This window comes from Tyto alba, unplaced genomic scaffold (genome assembly GCF_018691265.1).
Source record: "Tyto alba isolate M040663 unplaced genomic scaffold, T.alba_DEE_v4.0 Super-Scaffold_7, whole genome shotgun sequence".
Taxonomy (NCBI): Eukaryota; Metazoa; Chordata; class Aves; order Strigiformes; family Tytonidae; genus Tyto; species Tyto alba.
In genome coordinates this window covers 3,142,284-3,163,908 of record NW_024881328.1, presented here as the reverse complement: position 1 = coordinate 3,163,908, position 21,625 = coordinate 3,142,284, and the positions used below count along the sequence as shown (strand labels likewise).

Below are 21,625 nucleotides of genomic sequence, written 5' to 3'. Positions count from 1 at the left end.
GGTGGACAGGAGATTGTTAATTTACCACTTATCTCCAAAGCAGAGCTGGTTTGTGTAACGAGAGCTGCGTGCTTTAGAGTTTTTCATTTTGTTGTTATTAAAAACTGCCATTTGGAGTGGCGTGGGTTTCAGAGACCTTGGGATCTAGGAAATGTAAATTGGATAAACACGAAGGATGAGGAAGACGAGACCTCTTCGGCTTCAGGACTAAGGGTTTGTTTCTTTTAAAATAGTGCCAAATGATAAGCTTAAAGGTAAGCAGGGTGCCTGGAGGTTGAAGTCTGTCAGCAGAATGGCTTGTGACTTGACAGGAAGAGCAACTGCTTACACTGATGCAAATAAAAGGTCTTAAGGAGGGGAGGATAAGAAGGGTGCAAACAAACATTATTTTCTGCTAGTTGACAGTCCTGTGTCTCGCAGCTTTTGTTTGTTTCTCCTAGAGGGAACTAGGATATGAATCATGATTAACATATGAGGCAGGTACTGTGTTCATTTGACTGTCACCTTACAGGTCATGGCTCTTCCTTCATCTTCCTTGCCACAGTGGGTCAAGGAACAGCACAAGGGCTTTCACTCGCGTGTGTAAGAGTTCAACACGGTCTCTTTTGCTGCCTCCTGAACACTAAAAGGGAATGGAGTGCGGCAGGCCAGCCTGTACTCTGCTTTGAAGATTTGGGAAATACAGGAGGAGTATGTCAGCATTACTAAATCTGATAATAGAATTACTGTCGGACAATTCCAGCCAGCATTGCCTGTTTCTGGATGGTTCAGCAGAGAGCGGAGCTGGTCTCCTGATCTCTTTGCTGTGCTCTGAGAGGAGATGTGCTGTATATGTAAGCTGTAATGCATTTCTAGCTGCAGGGAGAGCACAGGAAGGGGTTATAAGCCAGAAAATGTATTTTTGCACTAAAAAAAGCAAAAATTACCAAAGAAGGCCCAAGCAGTGCATTTCAAAAAGAAACTCTGAAGCTCTGTGTTCTTACAAAGTTCACAAGAGGATGTTCTGTTGTGCGTGTCTGTGTGTGTGTGTTTTAACTAGCTCAATAATACCACTTTTATTCATGTTGTTTATGTAACTGTTTGGGCTGTATTCTGTGTAGGAACACAATCAGAACTCCTTTGCCAGCTGTCCAGGAAAGCACAACTTGTCACCACAAATTTCTCAGTATGGGACAAGTTGGCATAGACATACTCGCTACCAAATGCAAAGCCATTTGGAACCAGTTCCACTTGAATTTTGAATGAGATTTAAACAATTCTGAATTTCTTGATGATTGATTTATTTATCAGGGATGGATGAACTTCTCAGAAATCAAAATCCAGATTCTTAAATACTCTGTTTTCCTCCTGATAACTGGTGCAAAAATGGAGGAGATAGTAATTGTAGTTTGTAAGGTGTTGCAATGTTTTTGTAACATTTCTTTTGGTTTCTTTTGGTCTCTACTTGTCTGATTACTTAATGCAATTTTTATGAACTAGAAGTACAAATAAGAATGCCTGTACTGGAATAGGATTGCTGAGTATTACCAAACCAAGCACTGCAGTGCCCTGACCCTGCTCCCACAAGTGTACGGGCTTTACGTATAGCATTGAGGTCTTGTTTTGTTTTTTTTTTTTTTTTTTTTTGTTTGTTTGTTTGTTTGTTTGTTTGTTTTTCTTTTGTTTTGTGGTTTGGTTTTGTTTTTTGTTTTTTTTTTTTAATATACCTGCCTGGGCCCAGAAGCTTTAGCTTGAGGAAGACTGGATGATTGGTGCTAAAACTGTGAGATTTGGACATATCAAGTGTAAGAGTTCTGCTTTTTTTTTTTTTTTTTTTTTTTTTTCCCTCTAGATGAGCTATGTAAGGAAATCAGTGGAACAAGCCATAGTACAGAAGCTTGTTGATCGTAAGGCTATATGGATGGGTGTGAGCAGGTTCCTCTTTATCCAGAGGGTACGGATGGCAGGAATTGGTGATCTTGCAGACTAGAGCTGAGGCTCCAAGTGACCGGGCCCATGCTTGGCCGGTGCTGGGTGGCTTTGTTCCTCCTGAAGGGGAGCTGCCTCCTCCCTCCTCCACCCCCACCACTCTTAAATTCGGTGAAATGGCAGGGCGAGAAGAACCTGGGCGAATGGAGATGAGAATCAGAAGAAAAGGTAAAAGAAATCAATGGAAGTGTTACCAGAGTGAAAGGAGGTCAGTGGTTTTGTAGCGGGAATCAAAGGCTGTAAGAAATGCTGCAGTTCCTGCGTGTTCCTTCCTGGAAGAGCTGATCTCTCGCCACGTTCTTATTAAATAAGCTTTCAGATGCACATTTCACTGCGAAGCACGGACCTCTCAGCAATGGGTCTGCCCCAGGTGCTGCAGAGTCCACGGCACCAGAGGGGAGAGAAAAGGTGGATGTGCAGAGGCTGGTGTGCATCGGGGTCTCTGTTCAGTGAACGCTGCTCTCTGGCCATGCTTGAAGAGGTTTGTTGCCAGGAGCAACTTGTCTGCATTACTTGGTGACAGGGTAATTGCTCTGCCTGCCTCAACGTCGGAGCTCGGGTGAAGGTTCTTCCATGCTCAAATTGTAGCTGTTACTATAGCCGTTGAGATGCGGAGCTGAGTATTTCCAATATACAACACAAGGCTAGGCTACAAGCCGGCAAGCTGCAGAATAGAAGGCAATGCCAGGGCAGCTGTGCATCAGATATCTCTATGGATAAAACCAGATGCAGCACTGCGCCGCCTGGTGCCCTTTCAGTTCATCTTTTGAATATCACTTTTCAATGGAAAAGGCAGGGGGAAGTACAGAAATAGTGGTGCTGTCATTCTCCTTCCTTAATTCTCTGATGTGTTTTCAGTGCATGTGGTTTTAATTACATTAAATGAAGGGAGGGTGGGGCAGACATAGAGATAACGTTTCTATTATATTGTTGGCTTCTAAAATCCTGCGGCAGCATTAGGTCAGGAAACATTCAAGCTCCCAGCACTAGTGGCATTTAGTATCTCGGTTTGTAAATGAGGAAGCAAGTCTAAGTTGTTGTTACTGGTCTCCCTGTAAATCAGGAACACTCTCAGCCAGCCAGGTATCAAGGTGTGAGGGTTATTTTCTGATCTCTGGGAGTACAGTTACTCTGTTAGATTATGAACGCTCGTGTGTTCCTCTCTCATTTGTCTTGGACGCTACTAGTCCGGGCTTTTGAACACTTGAGATCTTTCAGTTCTTGAGGGCGGAGGAAAATAATCTACGTGTACCAGTGTTGCTGTTGGTCCTACGGTTTGCGATCGGTGGTAATGGGATGAGAACAATTGAACCCTGTTTGGTGGAGTGTGTCCCCAGTGGAGAACCATGTTCTCACCGTGGTATGCCACCACGCAGACGGCAGCTTGGCTCTGCACAGGTCAGCGTGAAGGGAGACAGTTCGGGGAGCAGAGATGTGCCCGAATTCTCTGCGTGCACTGGCTGTTGGGGTCGGGGCTCGCTGGTGTTGTGATTACCAGGACAGTTTCAAGACCCTCCAGGAACTCCTCCCTCAGGATTCAGTCACGCAATAAATGAGTGGCTCTGGATTAATCCCCGAGAGATTGAATGGGTATATAGCCCAGCTGCAAACGTGGTGGTTTATGCTTGTGGAATGCTTCCTCTGCAGAACAAATACCGTGCAATGCAGGCAGCGGGGTGCAAGCATCTCACATGTTTCTTTTTGCCAATATATATCCAGCCTGATGGGATGCTCCATGACTGATGGTGTAGTTTGTTCTCTGATCCCCTTCACTCCTTGGTTTTGCGGTGCATGCTGAAAAGAAAGCTGCTCTGTGGACCAGTGATGCCCTCTCGTTTCATTTTGACCTCTCCTGACCTGAGGTGGATTTGAATCTACAACTGACAGTGCTCAGTATCCCATTACTAATCTCCTGAGCCACCCAGTTGCCCCATAAATCTGTAAGTGATATGTTTAACAAAGTGGAGATTAACACAACACTGCCACAGCAGACTAAGATGTAGTTATGTCGTGAACCAGGGCTGGTTTATGTTGTGCTTCTCTTCTGTAGGTGAAGCTGAAGGTCAGCATCTTACCTGGGACTTTCACTTCACCAAAACCGCTTAATTTCATGCTTTGAAATACCCACCTAGCTTTTTTGCTTTTTATTGAAATATTATAAACACTGATGATAAGCAGAGATGCTGCTCCACGCCTAACTTATTTCCACGGTCCCCCACTGATGAGGTGGTCTGGTGTGACTCCTCTTCCATTGCTGCTGTAGGAAGCTGCCTGAGGATAGGTTTTACTACATTTTCTGGCTATGAAATTTGAATTTTTGTTAAAAGGAAATCATAGTGTTCTTTAAATAACAAAAACTCAGTAGTTTAAAACCAATGTTGAAGTATTGCATTTTTACAAAATAGACAATACGCTGATCTCTTTTCATTCTCAACTGCTACTAAAATCACAAGACCTTTAGATGAAGGAGTCTCAGGCTTCTATAATTAGGTTACCTTTCTTTCTCTTTTCTTTTACAAATAATGTTTTTCTGTCCTTTCTAAACTGTTAGTTTGCATGGTTTTATATACGAAAGAAATTATCAAATTCTCTTGCCCTGTTGGTGTAAAGGAGTAGGATAGGCTAGCTGATGAGAGAAATTTGGGATAATTATGAGTCTGTCTTACCTTCAGAGCTTGTGGAGTACATTTTTTTTTTTTTTTTTCTGGAAGGTTTTGGAAGGTGGGAGCTATCAAAAGCAGGCTAGACAAGGACCCTGTGTGCTGACTGTGGCTTGGTTTATAATGTAGCAAATATCCTTACAAGATTTCTGTTTACCTAAAAACTTCCGAAGTCTTGAGGACTTTATCTGAAATGTGAGTGACAGCATTTTAAAGTGAATTTAATTAAGCTTGTCTCTGCTTTGCTGAAGTAAAATGAGTAGATACAAGGGTAGCTTCAAATAGGCCTGAAAAGGTCTATTAAATTAGTTAGAGTACATTAAATTAAACCAGTATTTATCTGTTATACATAATACAGTGGTGCAAGCTACCTGAAAGCCAGAGGGATGGTGCTGGGGACGATGTTCTCCTGTTTCCCCTAGGACCGTTACAGCAGCCTATGTCCAGTTCCTCACTGATGGCTTTGTACTATGATAAAGGAGAGAAGTCTGCTCAACTTAATCACATATCTAGTTAAAACTTAGTTTTGTAAGAAAGGATGGAAGAAACAGTTTTGTGAAATGCACGCAAGCATGAAAAAGTTATTTTCTTAATGTGGGGTGGAAGACCCAGGAGCGGGGGAATGGTGCACGTCCTAAGCTAGTGCTGTACAGAGCAGCAAATGAAACCGTTTTTCCCACGACCATTAACATAGCTTCATCTTTTCAGAGATTAAATTTAACTGCAGGAGGATAACGGCACTCTCCAAACACCTGCTTTTGTGCCGTTGCATAAGCAGTTCAGTAACCAAGACCCGAAGCTGGCGCGTGGCGTGCAAGGCGCCGATGGGCTGGAAGGACGGTGCTAGTCCTGGCGGCGTGAGGGAGAGCCGAAGGATGCCGCGGGCTGGGCGCTGCCAGCATCCACACACGGCGCTTGGCCTGCCCGTGAAGCCGCGAGAATGGCGAGGACGCTGGGGCCTGGGGCTTTTCCACCTCCCTGGCCCGTTCCCGAGCCACGCGGTGCTGGCGAGGGCTGGAGGAGGAGAAGAAACGAGATGGTTGCCCTCAAATAAGAAGAGGTCCCGTTTTTCGGTGGTGGGGGGGGGGGGGGGGGTGCTGCCAGCCGGGCTGCAGCCTCCAGCAGTGATGGAGCTCCCGGGCTCAGCCGGGCGCTGCTTCTCCGGCTCTTCCCCCCCAGCCTTCCTCCTGGATTCGAGGAGCCTATCAGCCTGCAGCTTATCATCCGATGGCCAGGCTGGGGGGGCTGGGAGACTGTTTGCACTGCATTTTGTTTTTGTGACTAGTGTTAACGTAGCTAACATCCCATCTGACAGGCTGAGAAGTGCCAGCGAGGGGTTGGAGCTTTTGTGGGGTCTGTGGTGGCTGAAGACATTGGGTCTATCTCATCGTCTGGACAGTGGTGACTAGCTTGCACCAACAGAAGTAAATAATAATGAAGAGCTGTGACACTGAGTATTGCTGTGTCAGAAGTATAAAAAAAACATTGCTATAGAGTATTATTTAATAGTTGGCTTCGTATAGGGAGATCTTTATACTTAAAATTCATATAAAGTTTCTTAAAGAGTGTATTTTCCAGGTCATGCATCTAGGTGGATGAAAAGCTTTAAAATAATTTCTGAGGTTTGGTTTCCTAAATTGCAGATCTATACCAAAGTAAAATAATGCTTTCTGAAAACAGGATTTGTTGCAAGGAGTTAAACGTTCTTTCTGCCAGGAGCAAAAGCAAAAAGTGGATCGCTGTCCATGAGCCAAATTCCGTCAGCTCCACAGAAATATTCATAAGGTAGATCAATAATTAAGCCAGCTATGCAAAAGTAATGTTGTGTTCGACTCAAATTGCTCTGCGGTGCCTGTTCTTACATGACTGTTTGTTTTAATTTATTTTTCAAATGAGTTTTAGGAGTATTACCAGTTTTAAGAATTTCTTTTGGACAACTTGGTTTGCTTATGTAGTGTATTCAGGCTATTCTGAATAAATATCCTTAATTTTTTTTTTTATCCCAAGTATTCTGAATTTTCACCCACTAGATGACTACTGCCCCAATGTTTTTAAAGGGCAAGCTAACATAGAAAATGGATGAGGCAGCGGTAGCATTTCCCTAGTCAGTACGACTGAATAAAGGGAAAACAATAACTAAATTTCACTGTTTTGCCAACATGCATTTATTTTCTCCCTCTGTCTTTAGTCATGCTTTCAATTCTCAGTCGAGATAGATGGCTTCAGGAGAATGGGATAGATCCTGTTTGTTTCTTGTGCTTTATCAGCAAAATAGTAACAACCTTGTAGTTGCAGAATCTCTAGAACTTGTGGGGAAAATAAGTCCTTCTGTCTAATAAATTCTGTCTAATTCCAGGGGAAATTTGCAGGGCCAGCTATTTATCCCAGTTGCGAATGGAGCAAGTTTGATGCAGCGTTCAGTAAATGCGGCCTCTACATTTTCAAAGGGAGTAAAGGCTTCACTTGCTACTTATGTAGGCTAGAGGGAAGAAATGTGTTTCATGCCACCTTCTAAGGGAGAAGCTCAGTGCTGTGTGAGGGATGTGCCTCGACTGCAAAATTGAATTGCCGCTGGTAATAGTTTGCTTTCTGCTCTTTGAAAAATTCTGTCTTCCAGGCCTGCAATTATATATCTTTTATTTATAAAACCTCTCCTACAAGAACACTTACGGTAGTGAAAACTAGCTGGGAAATAATTTCCCATTAATTAAGCTCCTACGCATCACATGATTCTATTACCTGTATACACATCCATTGTATGTACTGGCAGTGGCATCCTGGATGGTATGTTAAACCCACTCATAGATCATTCATTCCAACTGCATCAGTAAAACTCTTTGACTTGAATAGAGAGCCAGAATAATAATGACAGAGTTTCAGCGGAGTCACAGTTTGCCAGATTCATCTAATAAACTGAGCCATGTGATTTGGCGCTGTTTTGTTTCTGCAGGGACCAAAAGTTTTCCCAAGCTGTCGGCTGATGGTTGCGTGACTGTTGCACTGCTTTTACAGGGATAAAGGGGATGCTTTTATTTGACCAGCTTGTGGAGAAAAGAACATTCCTGCCTTTGGAGAGGACAGAGGACTAAGACGAATGAGAGGGGCTCTGTGTCCGTGATCTGTCTGCCTGTTTCAGCTGAAGGCAGCACGGGCACATGGACCTCGTGACCTGAGGTCCCACTTCAGTTGCTGGTGCTTAGAACCCTGCACACATGCATGCACGCAGAATGGACTCCCTCACCCAGAAGGAGTTAGAAAGGAATTTCGTAAGAAGTTAGGACTGTGCTGGTAGGGTGTGGGACATGGCCAGACAAGCATAGTGACCAGCAGCCTGCTTACATGGCTGGTGCTTTTACCTCTTCATCCCGGGTTTGTTCCTCCTCAAATCACCCACATCCCTCCCTTTCCTTGCCTTTGTCCTCCCCTAATCACCCCCTAACTCTTGTGCAATCCTGGAATGTTCTTTCCCTGCACCCCATTATGTGTGCTGTACCCCTAAGCAGTCTGAAGGGTGATCCTGAGAGCCGTCTTGATGGCTTTCACACCTGGACCGTGGGGCAGGCGCTCTCCAGGGACAGCCTTGGCAGGAGCCCTGGCAGGGTGTCTCCTCTTGGAGTCCGCCGTTTGGGTCCCCTGTCTGCTTCTGCGCTCCTTGGGACATGTGGAGATGAGCCTTGGATGGACTGATGGATGTCTTTCTGGCTTTTAAAAATGAAGACGTGGCCTCTTCTTGGGTCTCGTTCGAGACGCTATCCCCCTCGAGTGTGTGCTGGCATGGCATTGTGCAGGCAGGTATGAATGAGCTTCGCCTCTGCCGTCAGCAGAGCTCGTACGCTTGAGGTCAGAACTGCACTAGGCATATTCACAACTGCCAGTCGTCCAATAACCTGCTCACAGCTGGGTTCTGCTCAAGCAGAACAGACTTGCATCTGTCCTGGGATAAATCCGGATGGTATCCCTAATTCTAGCGGATGGTTTCAGGCTATAATTCCTCATATGACTCAAATGACTCCTCAGAGCCCCCAAAAAGGAAAGAAACCCAGCATTTTGTATGCTCTCTTCTTCCTTTCTGCTTCAGCAATTATATATCCAAGCTCCATGCTGGCTGTTGGAAATCCTGTTCTAAGCCATCTCACCTTACCCTTGGTTTTTATAAGGCACTTTGGGGATTGACCCTGGACTGTGGATTCTGCCTCCAAGCTCAGATACCTGAAAGTCATGTGTCATCTTGCTTAGCGTCATAACCTGCAGATACACTGATGGAGTCAACCCTGAACGTCTGTCTGAAGATCACAGGGAATTAATCATGAAATTGCATTAAGGCTCCTGATTGTTAGCATGCAGCTCTAAGCACTGAGCACTTCTCATTTCCTGTCTATATGGAATTTAGGAGAGTTGAGATTTCTTTTTTAAGCAGGAAATGTATTTGGTTATTATTAATTGAGTCTATATTAGCTTCTGGTGATAGTACTGCTCTGTGATGTCGCTTGTAAAATGATGGTTTTGGTAGAGTATGCATTTATGGTTATGATCCTTTTCGTGTTTGTGAAATCCTCAGGTTTTTTTAAAATGCCAAGCCTGTAAACTTGGTAGGAAACTCTACACATAAAGCTGGTGAAATGATAATTGGCAACACATATGAATAGCATTCTTTGTGCTATGGAAGGGCCAGAACGGAATCTATCATGTTGTCAATACAACTTCAGCAGGAATTGTGTGGGTGGATGGGAGCACTTATCCTAGCCATTATGCAGCAGTGGCATAAGTTAATGGAACAGATTGTCAGGGGGACTGTAGGAAGTAATGGCATAGGGAGGAAGATGTGATTTATGTATGAGAGATAATACTCTGTGTATAATGAGAAAGTTAGAAAAATAATGTATGGAGGAGGTGCACAGATAAAACTGTTAGCATCAGCTCAGAAAATAACACTTTATTTCTAGCTGCTTATTACTTTCATGAATAAGCTCTAATAAGGCTGAAATTTTCCTGATTTTGGTATTTAATTCAAGCTGAGTTACGTTTGAAAAAAAAAAAAAAAAAAGGGTTATGTTATTTCTGATTTCTGAAGGTGACAATAAGGGAAAAAGTAATGCTTGGGAACATGCTAAAAATAAGGTGGTGTTCATGCTTGCTCATCCTCCCTCTCTGCTTTGGAGCAAAACCTTTGGATCTGCCAGCATGTTGCCTTTGTAGGATGGATATGGCTTTTGTCACCTTGGAGGAAGGGCTGTCAAACATGAAGAGCTTATAACGATAACACACTCCAAAACAAAAACAACAAGAACAAAAAAAAAAAAAAAAAACAAAAAAAAACAAACCGTAGCTTGCTTCAGAGAAAAATCTTCTGTCTTTACAGTATCTCGGCTGAATTGCCACAGCTTTCCTTCAGGCTGGGCATCTTCTCCCTGTCTCAGGTGTTGTGGTCTCTTGCAGCCTCTGTAAGCTGAGGGTAAGCTCCTGCAGGACACGTGTGGAGTGGGTCTGGGGGCTGCCCAGCTGGGACGTGGAAGGGGATGAGGGACAGCCCCGTGGGAGAGGTGCTGAAGGTCACAGCCTGCCACCAGGAGCCTGGGGCTGGGTGGAGATGGTGGTGAGGAGGACTCCAAGGAGAGCTGGTTGAGATGGAAGGCTCAGAAAGCTAAAAAAGGTGAGTGGGGTGAGACGGGAAGTGCCCAACACTTCTCCAACATCGGAGACCGGAGCAGGAGCTTCTGAACAAAGAAAGAGGGAGGAAGATGAGGAGCCGAAGGAGCAGGGAGTGCTGTTGGTGGTGTAGGTGGGGAGACGAGGGTTGAGCAGGATTGAGAGGATTTAGGGCAGAGGAGAAGCAATGGTAGAGCAAAAGAAGTATAAACTCTCAAACTGAGGCTAGACAGAGGGTCTGTGCCCGTTCATCATGCTCCTTTGCTGAAAGGAGCGTGAGGCTTGAGTCGTCTTTGTCTAAGATCAACGCAGAGGTGAAGCACAAAAAACCTCCCCACAACCCCATAAGTACTGCTTGGATAATGGAGCGCTCTCATTTTGTGCAGTTGGTGACAGATGCTTTGCGATCCTTCACATTCATTTATTTTCTTGAGATATCAGTGATGAACGTTCTAGCTTCCCAGAAAAAAAATCCTGAGGAAGAAATTTGACCTATGTAGCGCATTTGCGAATTGCTGGTTTACATTTGTAGCTTTTCAGTTTGGCAGCTAAATAACAGTCGCAGCCAGTGCCTCTTTCAGCTGCGTGTGGCGTGATTATGATGGGATTGTTTTTTGGGGGCACTCTGACATTATAGTTGTTGAGAGTGCAGTAGAAGAGCTGGATTGATTGTACCAGAGCAACTGGCGTCGCTCTCTGCTACTCTCTCACGTTGCTTAGCCAATAAGCCTCAACTCAGGCATGAAGGAAATAAATGGGCTAAGTGGATGGCTGAGTTTGCGTGCCCGTGTGGTTTTTGGCCTCTTGCATTAGGGCTTATTGCCTGGTGCTTGGAATAAGCAAAATGGGGGTAAGGAGGTAAAAAGTCCATTTGAGAAATTGTTCCAGAATAGTTATAGCAGGGCTGGGCAGCCCTTCTCATCCCGGGAGCAAAAAAGAGCTTTGTCTAGCTGAGAGCCACACGACGGGCACTGTCCGTGGAAAGCTGTGGAGAGACAGAATTTGGGGTGGGTGCCCACTGGGTGCTCCCAGGGGGTCCCCCCACTCCCCCGGGGGCTGGGGCTGCCACCGGTGAGAGTTGGGGTCTGGGGCTGCAATGGTGATACCGGTCTGAGCCACCTCTTTGGACTTGAGTCTTACCAAATAGGGTGCTTGGATGGCCCAGTGTTCACCCCATGCCTGCGCAAGACCATGAATTATTTACTAAACAGCCGATAAACTGCCTTCTTATCCTTGAGATCTGAGATTCTGGGATGAAACATGAAGAGCACAAATTGCAGGCAAACACCTCTGTGTTTTATTTTCGCCCGTGGCTGTTAAGTACCCGAGTTTAAGGAGCAGGCAAGTGTAAGCTTATGATCTGCATGAAGTAAAATCAAAGTGTGACAAAAATGGCTAATTGAGCGCAGTGTTTGAACAGCTGGCTGTAAATGGCAGAAATGGCACATCGAGTCAACAGAACACAACTCCTGCAGCGGGTATCCAGCCACCTCGCAGTTAGCTTTTTGAAGCCCTCGTTACGCTGTTCTCGGAGCAGGTGTCACATCTTTGAAGGGAAATATTACAGGCTTTGGTGGAAGATGAGAAAAGATGTTACACATCCGCTTAGTAACTTGAAATAAAGGAATCATATTTCCAATGCAAATGTCTTGCTTGTTTTGAGTTGTAAGGACCTGAACTGCTGTCTTAAGAATTGATTTGCCTTTTAAGTGTCACACAAAGCTATTTTTAGGATTGTTAATATGTGTTTCTCTTGTAACCGATTATACTCACTACAAAGAGGAATCAGGATTTTCTGAAAGTGTATGTGCGGGCTGTGCTACAGCACAACCGAACAAATGTCAGTTGTGGTGTCACCTGGGAATTAGGGCAGCTCAGCGTCGGTGGTGATTCACAACCTGGAAATGGGCCCCCATCCCGTTCAAAATATTGTTCTGGAGCTCTTTCCACATGGCATCTTGTTGTTTGTTGGTTCTAAGGATAAAAATCACGACAATTTCTGAACAAAATACAAGTTTAGGGCAACGTAACAGTCTGGCTGGGCTGCCTGTTTTGGGTCTAACCTGTGGTTTTACCGACACACGTTTGCATGTTTAGCATAGAAATGAACCCAGGCTATTTCTGCCGAAGGAACATGTAGTGTGCTGGGACCATGCTTGGATCATGCTGGGCCACTCCGTCCTCAGCAGCAGGCAGCTCTCAGGACCTGCAAACTTTTGATTCTCTCAGGTCTGATCGGTGTTTGTCACACCCCAGCTTTCACTAGTTTGCAGTAATGAACAGCAAATCTTTTGCAAATATTTATATGGCTATTCCCCCTTGACTCCTAGGAGAGGGAGAAAATAATCAACTTCGAATTGCTGATATTTCAGCTTATTGTTTTCTGCAACTGTAGCTGCTGACCCAAATGTGAACACACAGAAAACATATGCCACATTTTATTTGCCAGCAACAGAAAAGATGGTTTTGTAGTACATGAGATGTCACATCTGTTTACTCAACAAAATATTGTCGTCTCCATTGCACTGAATGACTTCCTTTGTAGTAAATGCTGCATTTCGGGATGCCTGTTAAATTGGGTCTATAAACTGTTTTAAATGTTCCTTATCTTACAGAGTTTCTCTTTTGTTTGCAGCAAGGGAAGCCGTATGTCTTTGATAGAGTGTTACCTCCTAATACAACCCAGGAACAAGTTTATAACGCCTGTGCCAAACAGATTGTTAAAGGTAGGTGTTGGTTTTGTTTATTCCTGCTTGGGGGGAGGGAAAAAGATGTCTCCCTGTCCCCTCAAGCTATTTACATACAGGATAATAAATGTTTAAAAGTCTGTATAGGAGTTTAGTAATTAGTAATTCCAAGTGTTTCCTTTTTTAAGGCCTTGTCTGTGTAAAAAAAATCAAACCAAAAAACAAACTACACAAACCAAGAAAAAGAGCTGAAGGAATGGAAGTAATTGTTCCTTACTTTCTCTTTGTGCACGACTATTACTCCACACAAATACTTGCTTTTTGTGATATATGACAAGCAACAAAAAGCATGTTCTTCATGCAGCATGAGACTGTTCAGTGCAGGATGAGTGTGGAATAGCTGTGTCTTTGAATGGCAGGATGGACCATTAAAAGAGAACATAGAAGGCACTGGTTTTGTAGCTGCTTTGCATGCACATAACTTGCATTTAAAAATTAAATGAGAAAACAAGTGCCTATTGGATAGCACCCTCTTTGTTTAAAACAAAACCTTCATAAACTGTTGAAATTAAAAGATTTTAACTTTAAAATGAGAATACAAGTGCCTATTGAATAGCACCCTCTTTGTTTAAAACAAAACCTTCATAAACTGTTGAAATGAAAATATTTTAACTTTAAAATCAAGCTTTTTGGGTGCATTTTAATTGCCTGCCAATATTTCCCCCACCTCCCAAATCACCCTCAGACCTCCCACGCGGTTCTGATTCTGGATAGTCCACCTGTGATGGCATTACAACTGCTGCAGCATCTCAGGGGTTACAAGTAGTACCTGCTTGAGTTGTTCCCTCACCTTGCGTGGTGTCCCTGTGCCTCCCAAAATTTGATCCTCCATTTTGGTTTTTAAATCAAAGTGTGTAGACAGTGGGAATGGTGTCAGAGCTGGTCAGAGTTGTGCTTGTATAGCAACGCAAGGCTGCGTGTTGAAGACTGTGGAATTTATGCGGCGTGAGAGATTTGGGGGTTACTCAGAGGTGCAGAAGCCACTGAAGCAGAAGGACTCGCTAGCGTTTCAGGCACGGAGCTGGATCTGCTGAGAGCTTGTGTGGCTGCTGGTGGGGAGAGGTCCCTCGGGTGAGCAGCCCTGCTGCAAACCCTGGGTTCTGTTCTGGAGGAAACTGGCTGGCTCACTCGGACAGCCTCGAGCAAACCAACATGCCTGTAGCCTAGATGGTTGGGGGTGAAGACCAGAAGCTAAATTATCTGATGTTGGAGAGAGGAAATGAGTCATAAGACTTCAGTGGCCTCTTCTCAGAGGGGAGCCTAATTACGGCAATTCTGACTTCAGACGGGTAAGCCTTTAATAAAAACTGGTGGGATCGGAGTTGTAGAGCTTAGAAATCATTAGTTCGGGTTGTTGACACACCACTCAACTTTTGGAAGTTTGGGGAACTGTTTCAATACTACAGTGTGTGCTAACAGAAGCAGCATATTGCTGTTTGTAGACTTGCAGAGGGTATTTATATCCCCTATGGAAGTTGGTTTCCTCTGAAAATGGTGAGAGAAATAAAATCCTGTTTGAGAGCAATTTGGAAGATTTAGATCAGTGACTTAAATCTTCTTCATTAACCAAACAGAAAGGCAAATACTTTCCAAAGTACTATTTGAAAATACAGTTCAAACATGCTTTTGCATGTATGTTAACTTGGACCTTCTAGATAACTTGAAAGGCAATTTTGGTGGAGGAGGGGCTGTAGAAGAAAGGAAAAGAGAAAGAGAAATGGGGAAAAAAGAGAGAAGGAGAGAAAATGAGAGAGCGATGGGGAGAGAGAAAAAAGGAGAGGGGGAGAGGAGGAAAGTATAAGACAAGGAGTGGGGGGTAAGGAGAGCACAGTGTTACTGTAGTGATGTCCTTGAGCTCTGGGCTTACATTTCCTTATGTTTAATTTCCAGTTTAAAGCCTAATAAAGTGAAGAATGTGAAATGGACTGGACTGTTTCTGATAGAATAGAACAATGTAATTTACTACATGGAAATACGAGCTGAGTGCATTACAACTTGGAGCACTATTTAAATGTCTGAGACTTTTTTAGATAGCTTTTCAAGGTTGCCATTTGTTATCAGATTTCATTATACTCCCATGAAATGGCTGATGGTTTCATTGTGATTAATGTTGTTATAGAAAATGCCAGCTGGCCTAACAGTCTCCAAAACAATGGTTATAATAACGATGTTGACAATAAGAATGATCTAAATGGGGTTTTTTTCACTAAAGAAGAAGTGGGATTAGATTTAAGTAAACAGCTCAATGGCCAAGTCAAAGTATTTCACATTCCATACGTGAGAAGCATGAGAAACAAGGGGGTTTTTAGAGGAGGAGAAGCAATCTCTGTGTTACAGTGATTTGCATCGGGGTGGCTGCTGGGATGGTGTTTGTTCAAGGTACTCCCACGGGCAGAACTACCAGTAGTGGAATTGTGTGGGGAATCATCGCTTGTGCACATGACCACAGTTTGGGAAGTTGTGTTTGCATTTTTTTAACCAACCTAAGAAAGAAAGAGATCTGAAATCTGAAAGAGAACAATAGTGTGTGATTGCCACCGCTTTCGCTTTGTTTTGCGTTGCTTTCTATTGCCAGAAAACAGCTTTATCTTCTCCATCTACACAGATGGATGTCTGCGTCTGGATTTTGCATCTTTCCTACAATTACACTGAGGGGAGAATGGCCCAAGCTATTGCTGAGCACTGGAGCTATGGGCACATTGGTGCACATGTGAACATCTGCACGTTTGTGTGTCCTGTGAGGAGGCAAAATGGCTTTAATGATTTTTTGGGTGGTGGGGTTGCTCTCACTGGGTAGCTTATTGATGTTCTCTTCTGGTTCCAAATATGGGCCTCAAATGCTGAGTTGCAAAACTAGAAAGTTTAGAGATGAAAGAGAAGTATAGAGGTAAAAATTTGACTGTAGAAATAAGGCTGAAAAGAGTACTGTAAAGCCATTTGGTCTTTCTTCTTGCCATTAATCCCAGAGTGGTTTGGGTGGGGAGGGAGCTTAAAGCCCCCCAGTGCCCCCCCCTGCCCCGGGCAGGGCCCCCTTCCCCCAGCCCAGGGGGCTCCCAGCCCCGTCCAACCTGGCCTTGAACCCTTCCAGGGAGGGGGCACCCACAGCTGCTCTGGGCACCCTGGGCCAGCGCCTCGCCCCCCGCACAGGGAAGGATTTCTGCCTTAGAGCTCACCTAAATCTGCCCTTTTTCGGTGCAAAACCGTCCCCCCTCGTCCCATCCCTACACCCCTGACCCAGAGTCCCTCCCCCCCTTCCCTGTCCCCCCCTTTAAGCCCTGGGAGGCCGCTCGAAGGGCTCCCCGGAGCCTTCTCTTCTCCAGGCTGAACCCCCCCAACTCTCTCAGCCCGGCCCCCCAGGGGAGCTGCTCCAGCCCCCCCAGCATCTCCGTGGCCTCCTCTGGACCCGCTCGAGCAGCTCCGGGTCCTTCTTAAGACCCCTGCAGTTGTCAGTGGTCCATTTGAAAGGCCTCTAGTCCACATCTGCCCTTGGCCGTTTGTTGCAGAGCTCTGCTGGACGCTCTGGTGCTGCTGGACAGACTTTCTGGGTCCCTAACCTGAGCCAGTCTGTGTTGTAGCCCTAAAACAAGGGCCAGACCGTGGCTGCTCGTCCTACCCGTCCTCAGGAAAAAGGCCATCTGGCAGCAGCTGAGTGGCTGAGTCCATTAACTGGCTTTTGTGGGGAGGACAAGTCAAACAAAATTGTCATAGAGAGAGTTGGACCAGGAATTAATAAAAGCACTGGACCTTTTTTTTTTTTTTGTTATGAGTTACATAAATATCCCAGCTGAGTTTTGTTCAGTCACTTTGTTCATCTGTTTTTTTTCCCTCCCTCTTTTGTGCAGGCTGTTTCTATCTGGGACAGTCTTCTCTCTTTATTCAGTTGACAGATGGTATATTAACGTTCTTAAGGTGGAAAGCCTTCCAACCAAAACAACCTCTTGTACCTCTGAGACCACTTTTTTAATTGCAGGTGATGCAAAGGACTACTTTTTTATAAAATAAGGTATTTTTTGCTAACTGCGGAGGTAAATTGCTTACATTCTGCCTGAGGAAGCATAGATATCTTAGTACACATTGATGAAAATTCTGAGCAATTTTCTTACATAACAGTTGATTAATCGGGTTATTTTCTCCCTAGGCTGTGTGCAGGTATAGAGCTGATGTTGTACTTCGCATTCACCTGGAGATAATAAACCTTTTTATTTTTTTTTAATTCAGACTTTTTTTTTTTTTTTTTTTTCCTGTTTAACCAGGTGTGGCAAAAAGAGGAAATAGTAGTAGTGAACTCCTAGATTCAATTTAACTGTCCTGGGAATTTAAAGGTATTTGGGTGCTAGGTGGTATTTTAGAAGTAAACAAGTTGCACGTGTTTGCTCAAGGATTTCTGAACCACCCCCCCTGGACAATTATTTATATTTTTTGATGCCTAAATACCTTTGAAACTCTAGTTCTGTGCGCCTTCCAGACACTTCAGCTCATCTTCCCCGTGTGCTGGTTTCCATTTAAAATCAAAACGAACCTTCCTTCTTTTCCAACTTCCATCTAGATTTTAGTCTAGAATAAAAAAGGTCCAAACACAAATATCTTCTTTCCTTGCTGGCTAACGAAGACACAGCCTTCTGTACACAATACAGAGTACTTACAGCTGGATGTAGCCTCAAAAGTTAAATATCACTGCTTCCCTGTTGTGCTTATATGTATGTGTGTATGTGTTTAATAGGAAAAGTGTCAAGTAAGCTTTTTATTTAAAAAATGTCAAATACAGTTGCATTAAATATTGCCTTGCTTATAGGCTATTTTGAAATTCATTATTAATCTGAATAACTTTTTAAAAGAAATAATATTTTTTTATTTAATAACTTTTACCTCCTGTGAGCTGCTGCCACATCTCTTACGCTACTGCATCTCTGTCTCCTTGGTGCAGCGCTTCATGTTTCTGCTGGTTCACCCAGGTTAGACCCATTGGTGCAAGTTGAGTGGAGCTCCTAGCAGAATTAATTTTAAAATTGTAATCATCAGCAATCTTCAGGAATTTGCCAAGCTGTTAATTTTCTCTTGTTAATACTTCAATGTCTTCCGAAGGCAACGCTTAGTATATATTGAGGATTTGTTGGGGGAAAAAAGCCATTAAAATCGCACCCATGAAAGTTGAAGGGAATGGGCTTTGAAGGTGGTGCAGCTGGAGGACCGGCAGCGAGGCTCGCCGGCTGTTTCCTCCTGGGTTCAAGCTAACGTTGTTACAGCCCTTCCCTGCCACTCGAGTTCGTTCTGTGTTGAACTGAAAATCAAGGAGATGTTCCCTTCACAAAAGAATCGGTGAATGAATGTTTTGAAATACCAATCACATGAAATTCGGCCCTGTTGGTGAAGGGTCGAGGGGATAAACTCAGGATAGCGCTGCATCTACAGCTGGGCATCTGGTTTCTTATCTATGCAATTATTACTTATAATTATTTATTTTAAACTTTGTTTCCTTAAAGCAAGAATAAGTGTTTCTATTTTTATAAACAGATGAGGATGCTAAATTCTTACAAAATGTTAATACCAGAATGACAGTAATTATAGTCTCTAACTTTGTCATTCTCCTAGATTTCAAGAGTTGAAAAATTTACCCAGCAATATTTTGTGGAGGTCTATACAACCACTGGCATGTCTGTCCTCTTCAGCTCTCCAAAATAGTTCTACCACAGCTTAAACAGTTATGCTCTGGGTTTAATTAGAGTATATATTTTCAAATGGCTTTATTCTAATTTCATCTTTGCTCAGTATTACTGTATAGGAAATGTGGATCTGTGTAGCAGTTGTCTTTGAAAAAAGATCTCTCTGCCTTTTTATCTGTTTCTTTTATTTGAAATCACCTTTCTGTGGTTTTTCTCTGATTTTTTTTCATGCTTGTTCCTTCTTCATTCTTTTAATATTTTTTTATCGTATCTTGATTATCCTTCCTATCTGGACCATCGACATGCATGCATATGAAGATAAAATAAGGAGTTTATATGTGTGTGTGTTTATGTAAATGTAATATGTATGACGTTATGTGTAATAATTCATAATATAGTCGTGTGTGTATATTTACTGTAAATACACATACACACACATACATGCCTTTTTCTCCTGGTAGCCTCTGTTGATATAGATATAGAAGGTGGGAAACGTAACAGGTATTTCAGAAGCACAGAAGACCAACTCTAAAAGCAGGAGATGCGTTGGGAAGTGGCCGTGGCCAGGCAACTTTCTGCCCTGCCAGCTGGGCTTTGGTGGCAGCTCTCGGTCCCCTCTGCAGGCTGCAAGAGCCGAGCTTGCTTTTTGCTTTTCTTTTTCGCTGTTGGCACCCTCCCAGCTCGGCTGCTCCGGCCCTGGGGGGTGTTTCTGCTCCAGAGGCCCTCGGCAGAGCTGTGGTCCCCAGTGCGATGCTGCTGGCCCCGGCGAGGGGCACGGGGGGAAGGTGGGTGCCCCTGGCAGAGCACCCTCCTCGCTGCCCGGGGGGTCCTTCAGAGGAGGCTGGTGGGAGCAGCACCACTGGTTTTTAGACTGAAGGTTTCCTTCATTCTTTATTAGCAACTATAGTAAGTAGTACTCCTTTTTATATGAAAGATGCATAAATAGGTAGCCCTATTTAAGACTTTAAATTCACTTGCCTGGAGCAAGTCCCGCCCAGTAATCCTTTCAGCAGCAGTGAAGACGTGGGACTGTGAGTAAGAACCAGCTGGTTTACAGCCCTCCCGGATTTCTGAAAGCTACTATAGGCATTAACCACTGCAAAGTTAAAAATGGCTATTTTTGTGTCATAATGCAGTATCAAATTTTTCATTCTGCCTTGAGAGAAGTATATTTTCAAGAAAGCAAACTCCTGTTCATCTGACTTTCTCGTTGCTTTGCTCTCCTGCTTTGCAGACCGGCTTGGAAATTAATGAGCCCATAAACTGCTGAAGGTGTTACAGTCGTAGAAATATAAAGTATGAGTTTGTTTAATTTTCTTTATGAGGCATGATGGTTTAAAATACAGGCGATTAAGCTTTCTCTTTCCTTGTTACACAGGTATATTGGATAACATCTAGTGTCCAGAGATTTATTTTTTCTTTCCCCAGGAAAGTGATTTGTCAATAATTCTGCAATTCTCTAATTTACATTTTATTACAGAATTTCTTTTTGGCCTAAAGGTAGCTAGTTATGTCATACTTTTCCCATTCCTTCTTGCACAAACTATTTTCTAATTGAGCTTCAACATTGTAGAAGATTTCTGAAATGCTGATAATCCAACTTTAAGATGTCAGTGTGAGTTTTCATTGTTTTTCTTCTTGCAGATGTTCTGGAAGGCTATAATGGCACAATCTTTGCCTACGGACAGACATCATCAGGAAAAACACATACTATGGAGGTACAGTGGCAAAATTAAACCAGTTTGGTAGCAGCAATAGGATTATATGTACCAATTACCTGAACAAGCCAGCTATCTGGAGTGCCCAGCTGTGAGTGACATACAAAAAGAGATCTGTGCATGTTTAGCTTCTACTGCCTTTTAAGCTATAGCATTTCTTTCAATGTGAAGGTTTTTTTCAAGAGATGTCTACAGATACCTAGCTAAACTAACAAATGGTGAGTGAAAAATACCAAGTATAGTTTCTCCATATTTGTCACAACAGTTTAGGTATGTGTATATTTTGAAGGATCTGAGTGAAATTTGTTAATCCACAAATGAAAACAGTAATAAGAGTCTGTAGAGTTCCCTTACATGCGTGATTATGAAAATTCAGGCCTTGGTTATTGGTTTTCTCATTTGCACTCCCCTTCTGGGAATACCACTCTCGCGTGCTGCAGCACAGATGGATGAATTTGAGAATTGTTGCTTTGGTGGAGAAGAATACCAAATTCTACCAAATTCCAGTGGCTGAAGTCCCAAGTCTGTTCATATTTCTGCTACATGAAGTGGGACAGTGTATGTTTTTTTTTTTCCTGTGTTAGTATTTTCCTTAAACTATTCAGTTAGAAGACATTTAGATATTTTAGTCTCTTGCTAAAAAAGGAAGATCATTCAAGCATTTAATGCTTGCATAGGATTGTTCCATCACGACGCTGTACAGCTGGGTGTATGTGTCTTGGAGCATTTCAGTTCAGATGTGAACTTAAAACAGGTCTACAGCAAAGTTTTGCTAAATGAAGGGGAAAAATGAGCTTTCACTTGTTTAACAGCATCAGATGGTTTTGCAATACCATTAACACAGGTGACCTACCTAACCTGAAGGTTAAAGGAGAAGAAAAGCAATATTCTCTGGAGCCGACAGGCCCTGGTGAAATTGCTGTTCGATTGCTACAGTTGCTCCTTTCCTGGAGGATGCAATAACTGATGCCTCATGTCTAATTAAGTCTGTCCTTGCGAGGATGGGGGGAAATCACTAGCTCAGCCCTCACAGATGGCACAATGGCTGAGTAATCCACCAGCTCTGAATGTAATTAAATCAAAATGTCTGCAGGGCTTGAGCTAGTGCTTCCACATAGCATGGGGAAAGATCTCCTCAAGCCAATTTATATTCAGAATTACAAGCTGTGATAAAGAAAATGACTGTAGAAAAATGGCTGGTTTACTTCTTTAATAAAGAAGAAGCT

The 21,625-nt window shown here is 43.5% G+C and overlaps 1 protein-coding gene across 2 annotated transcripts in view; it reads left to right on the top strand.

Annotated features, from left to right (window-relative positions):
- KIF5C (kinesin family member 5C) overlaps positions 1-21,625 on the top strand; it is an 87,390-nt gene that overhangs the window by 12,428 nt on the left and 53,337 nt on the right. For both annotated transcript variants that reach the window (XM_042784034.1, XM_042784035.1), the window contains exons 2-3: positions 12,910-13,000; positions 20,326-20,399. In XM_042784034.1, coding sequence (XP_042639968.1) covers positions 12,910-13,000; positions 20,326-20,399 — 165 coding nt within the window. The remainder of the gene's footprint in view (positions 1-12,909; positions 13,001-20,325; positions 20,400-21,625) is intronic.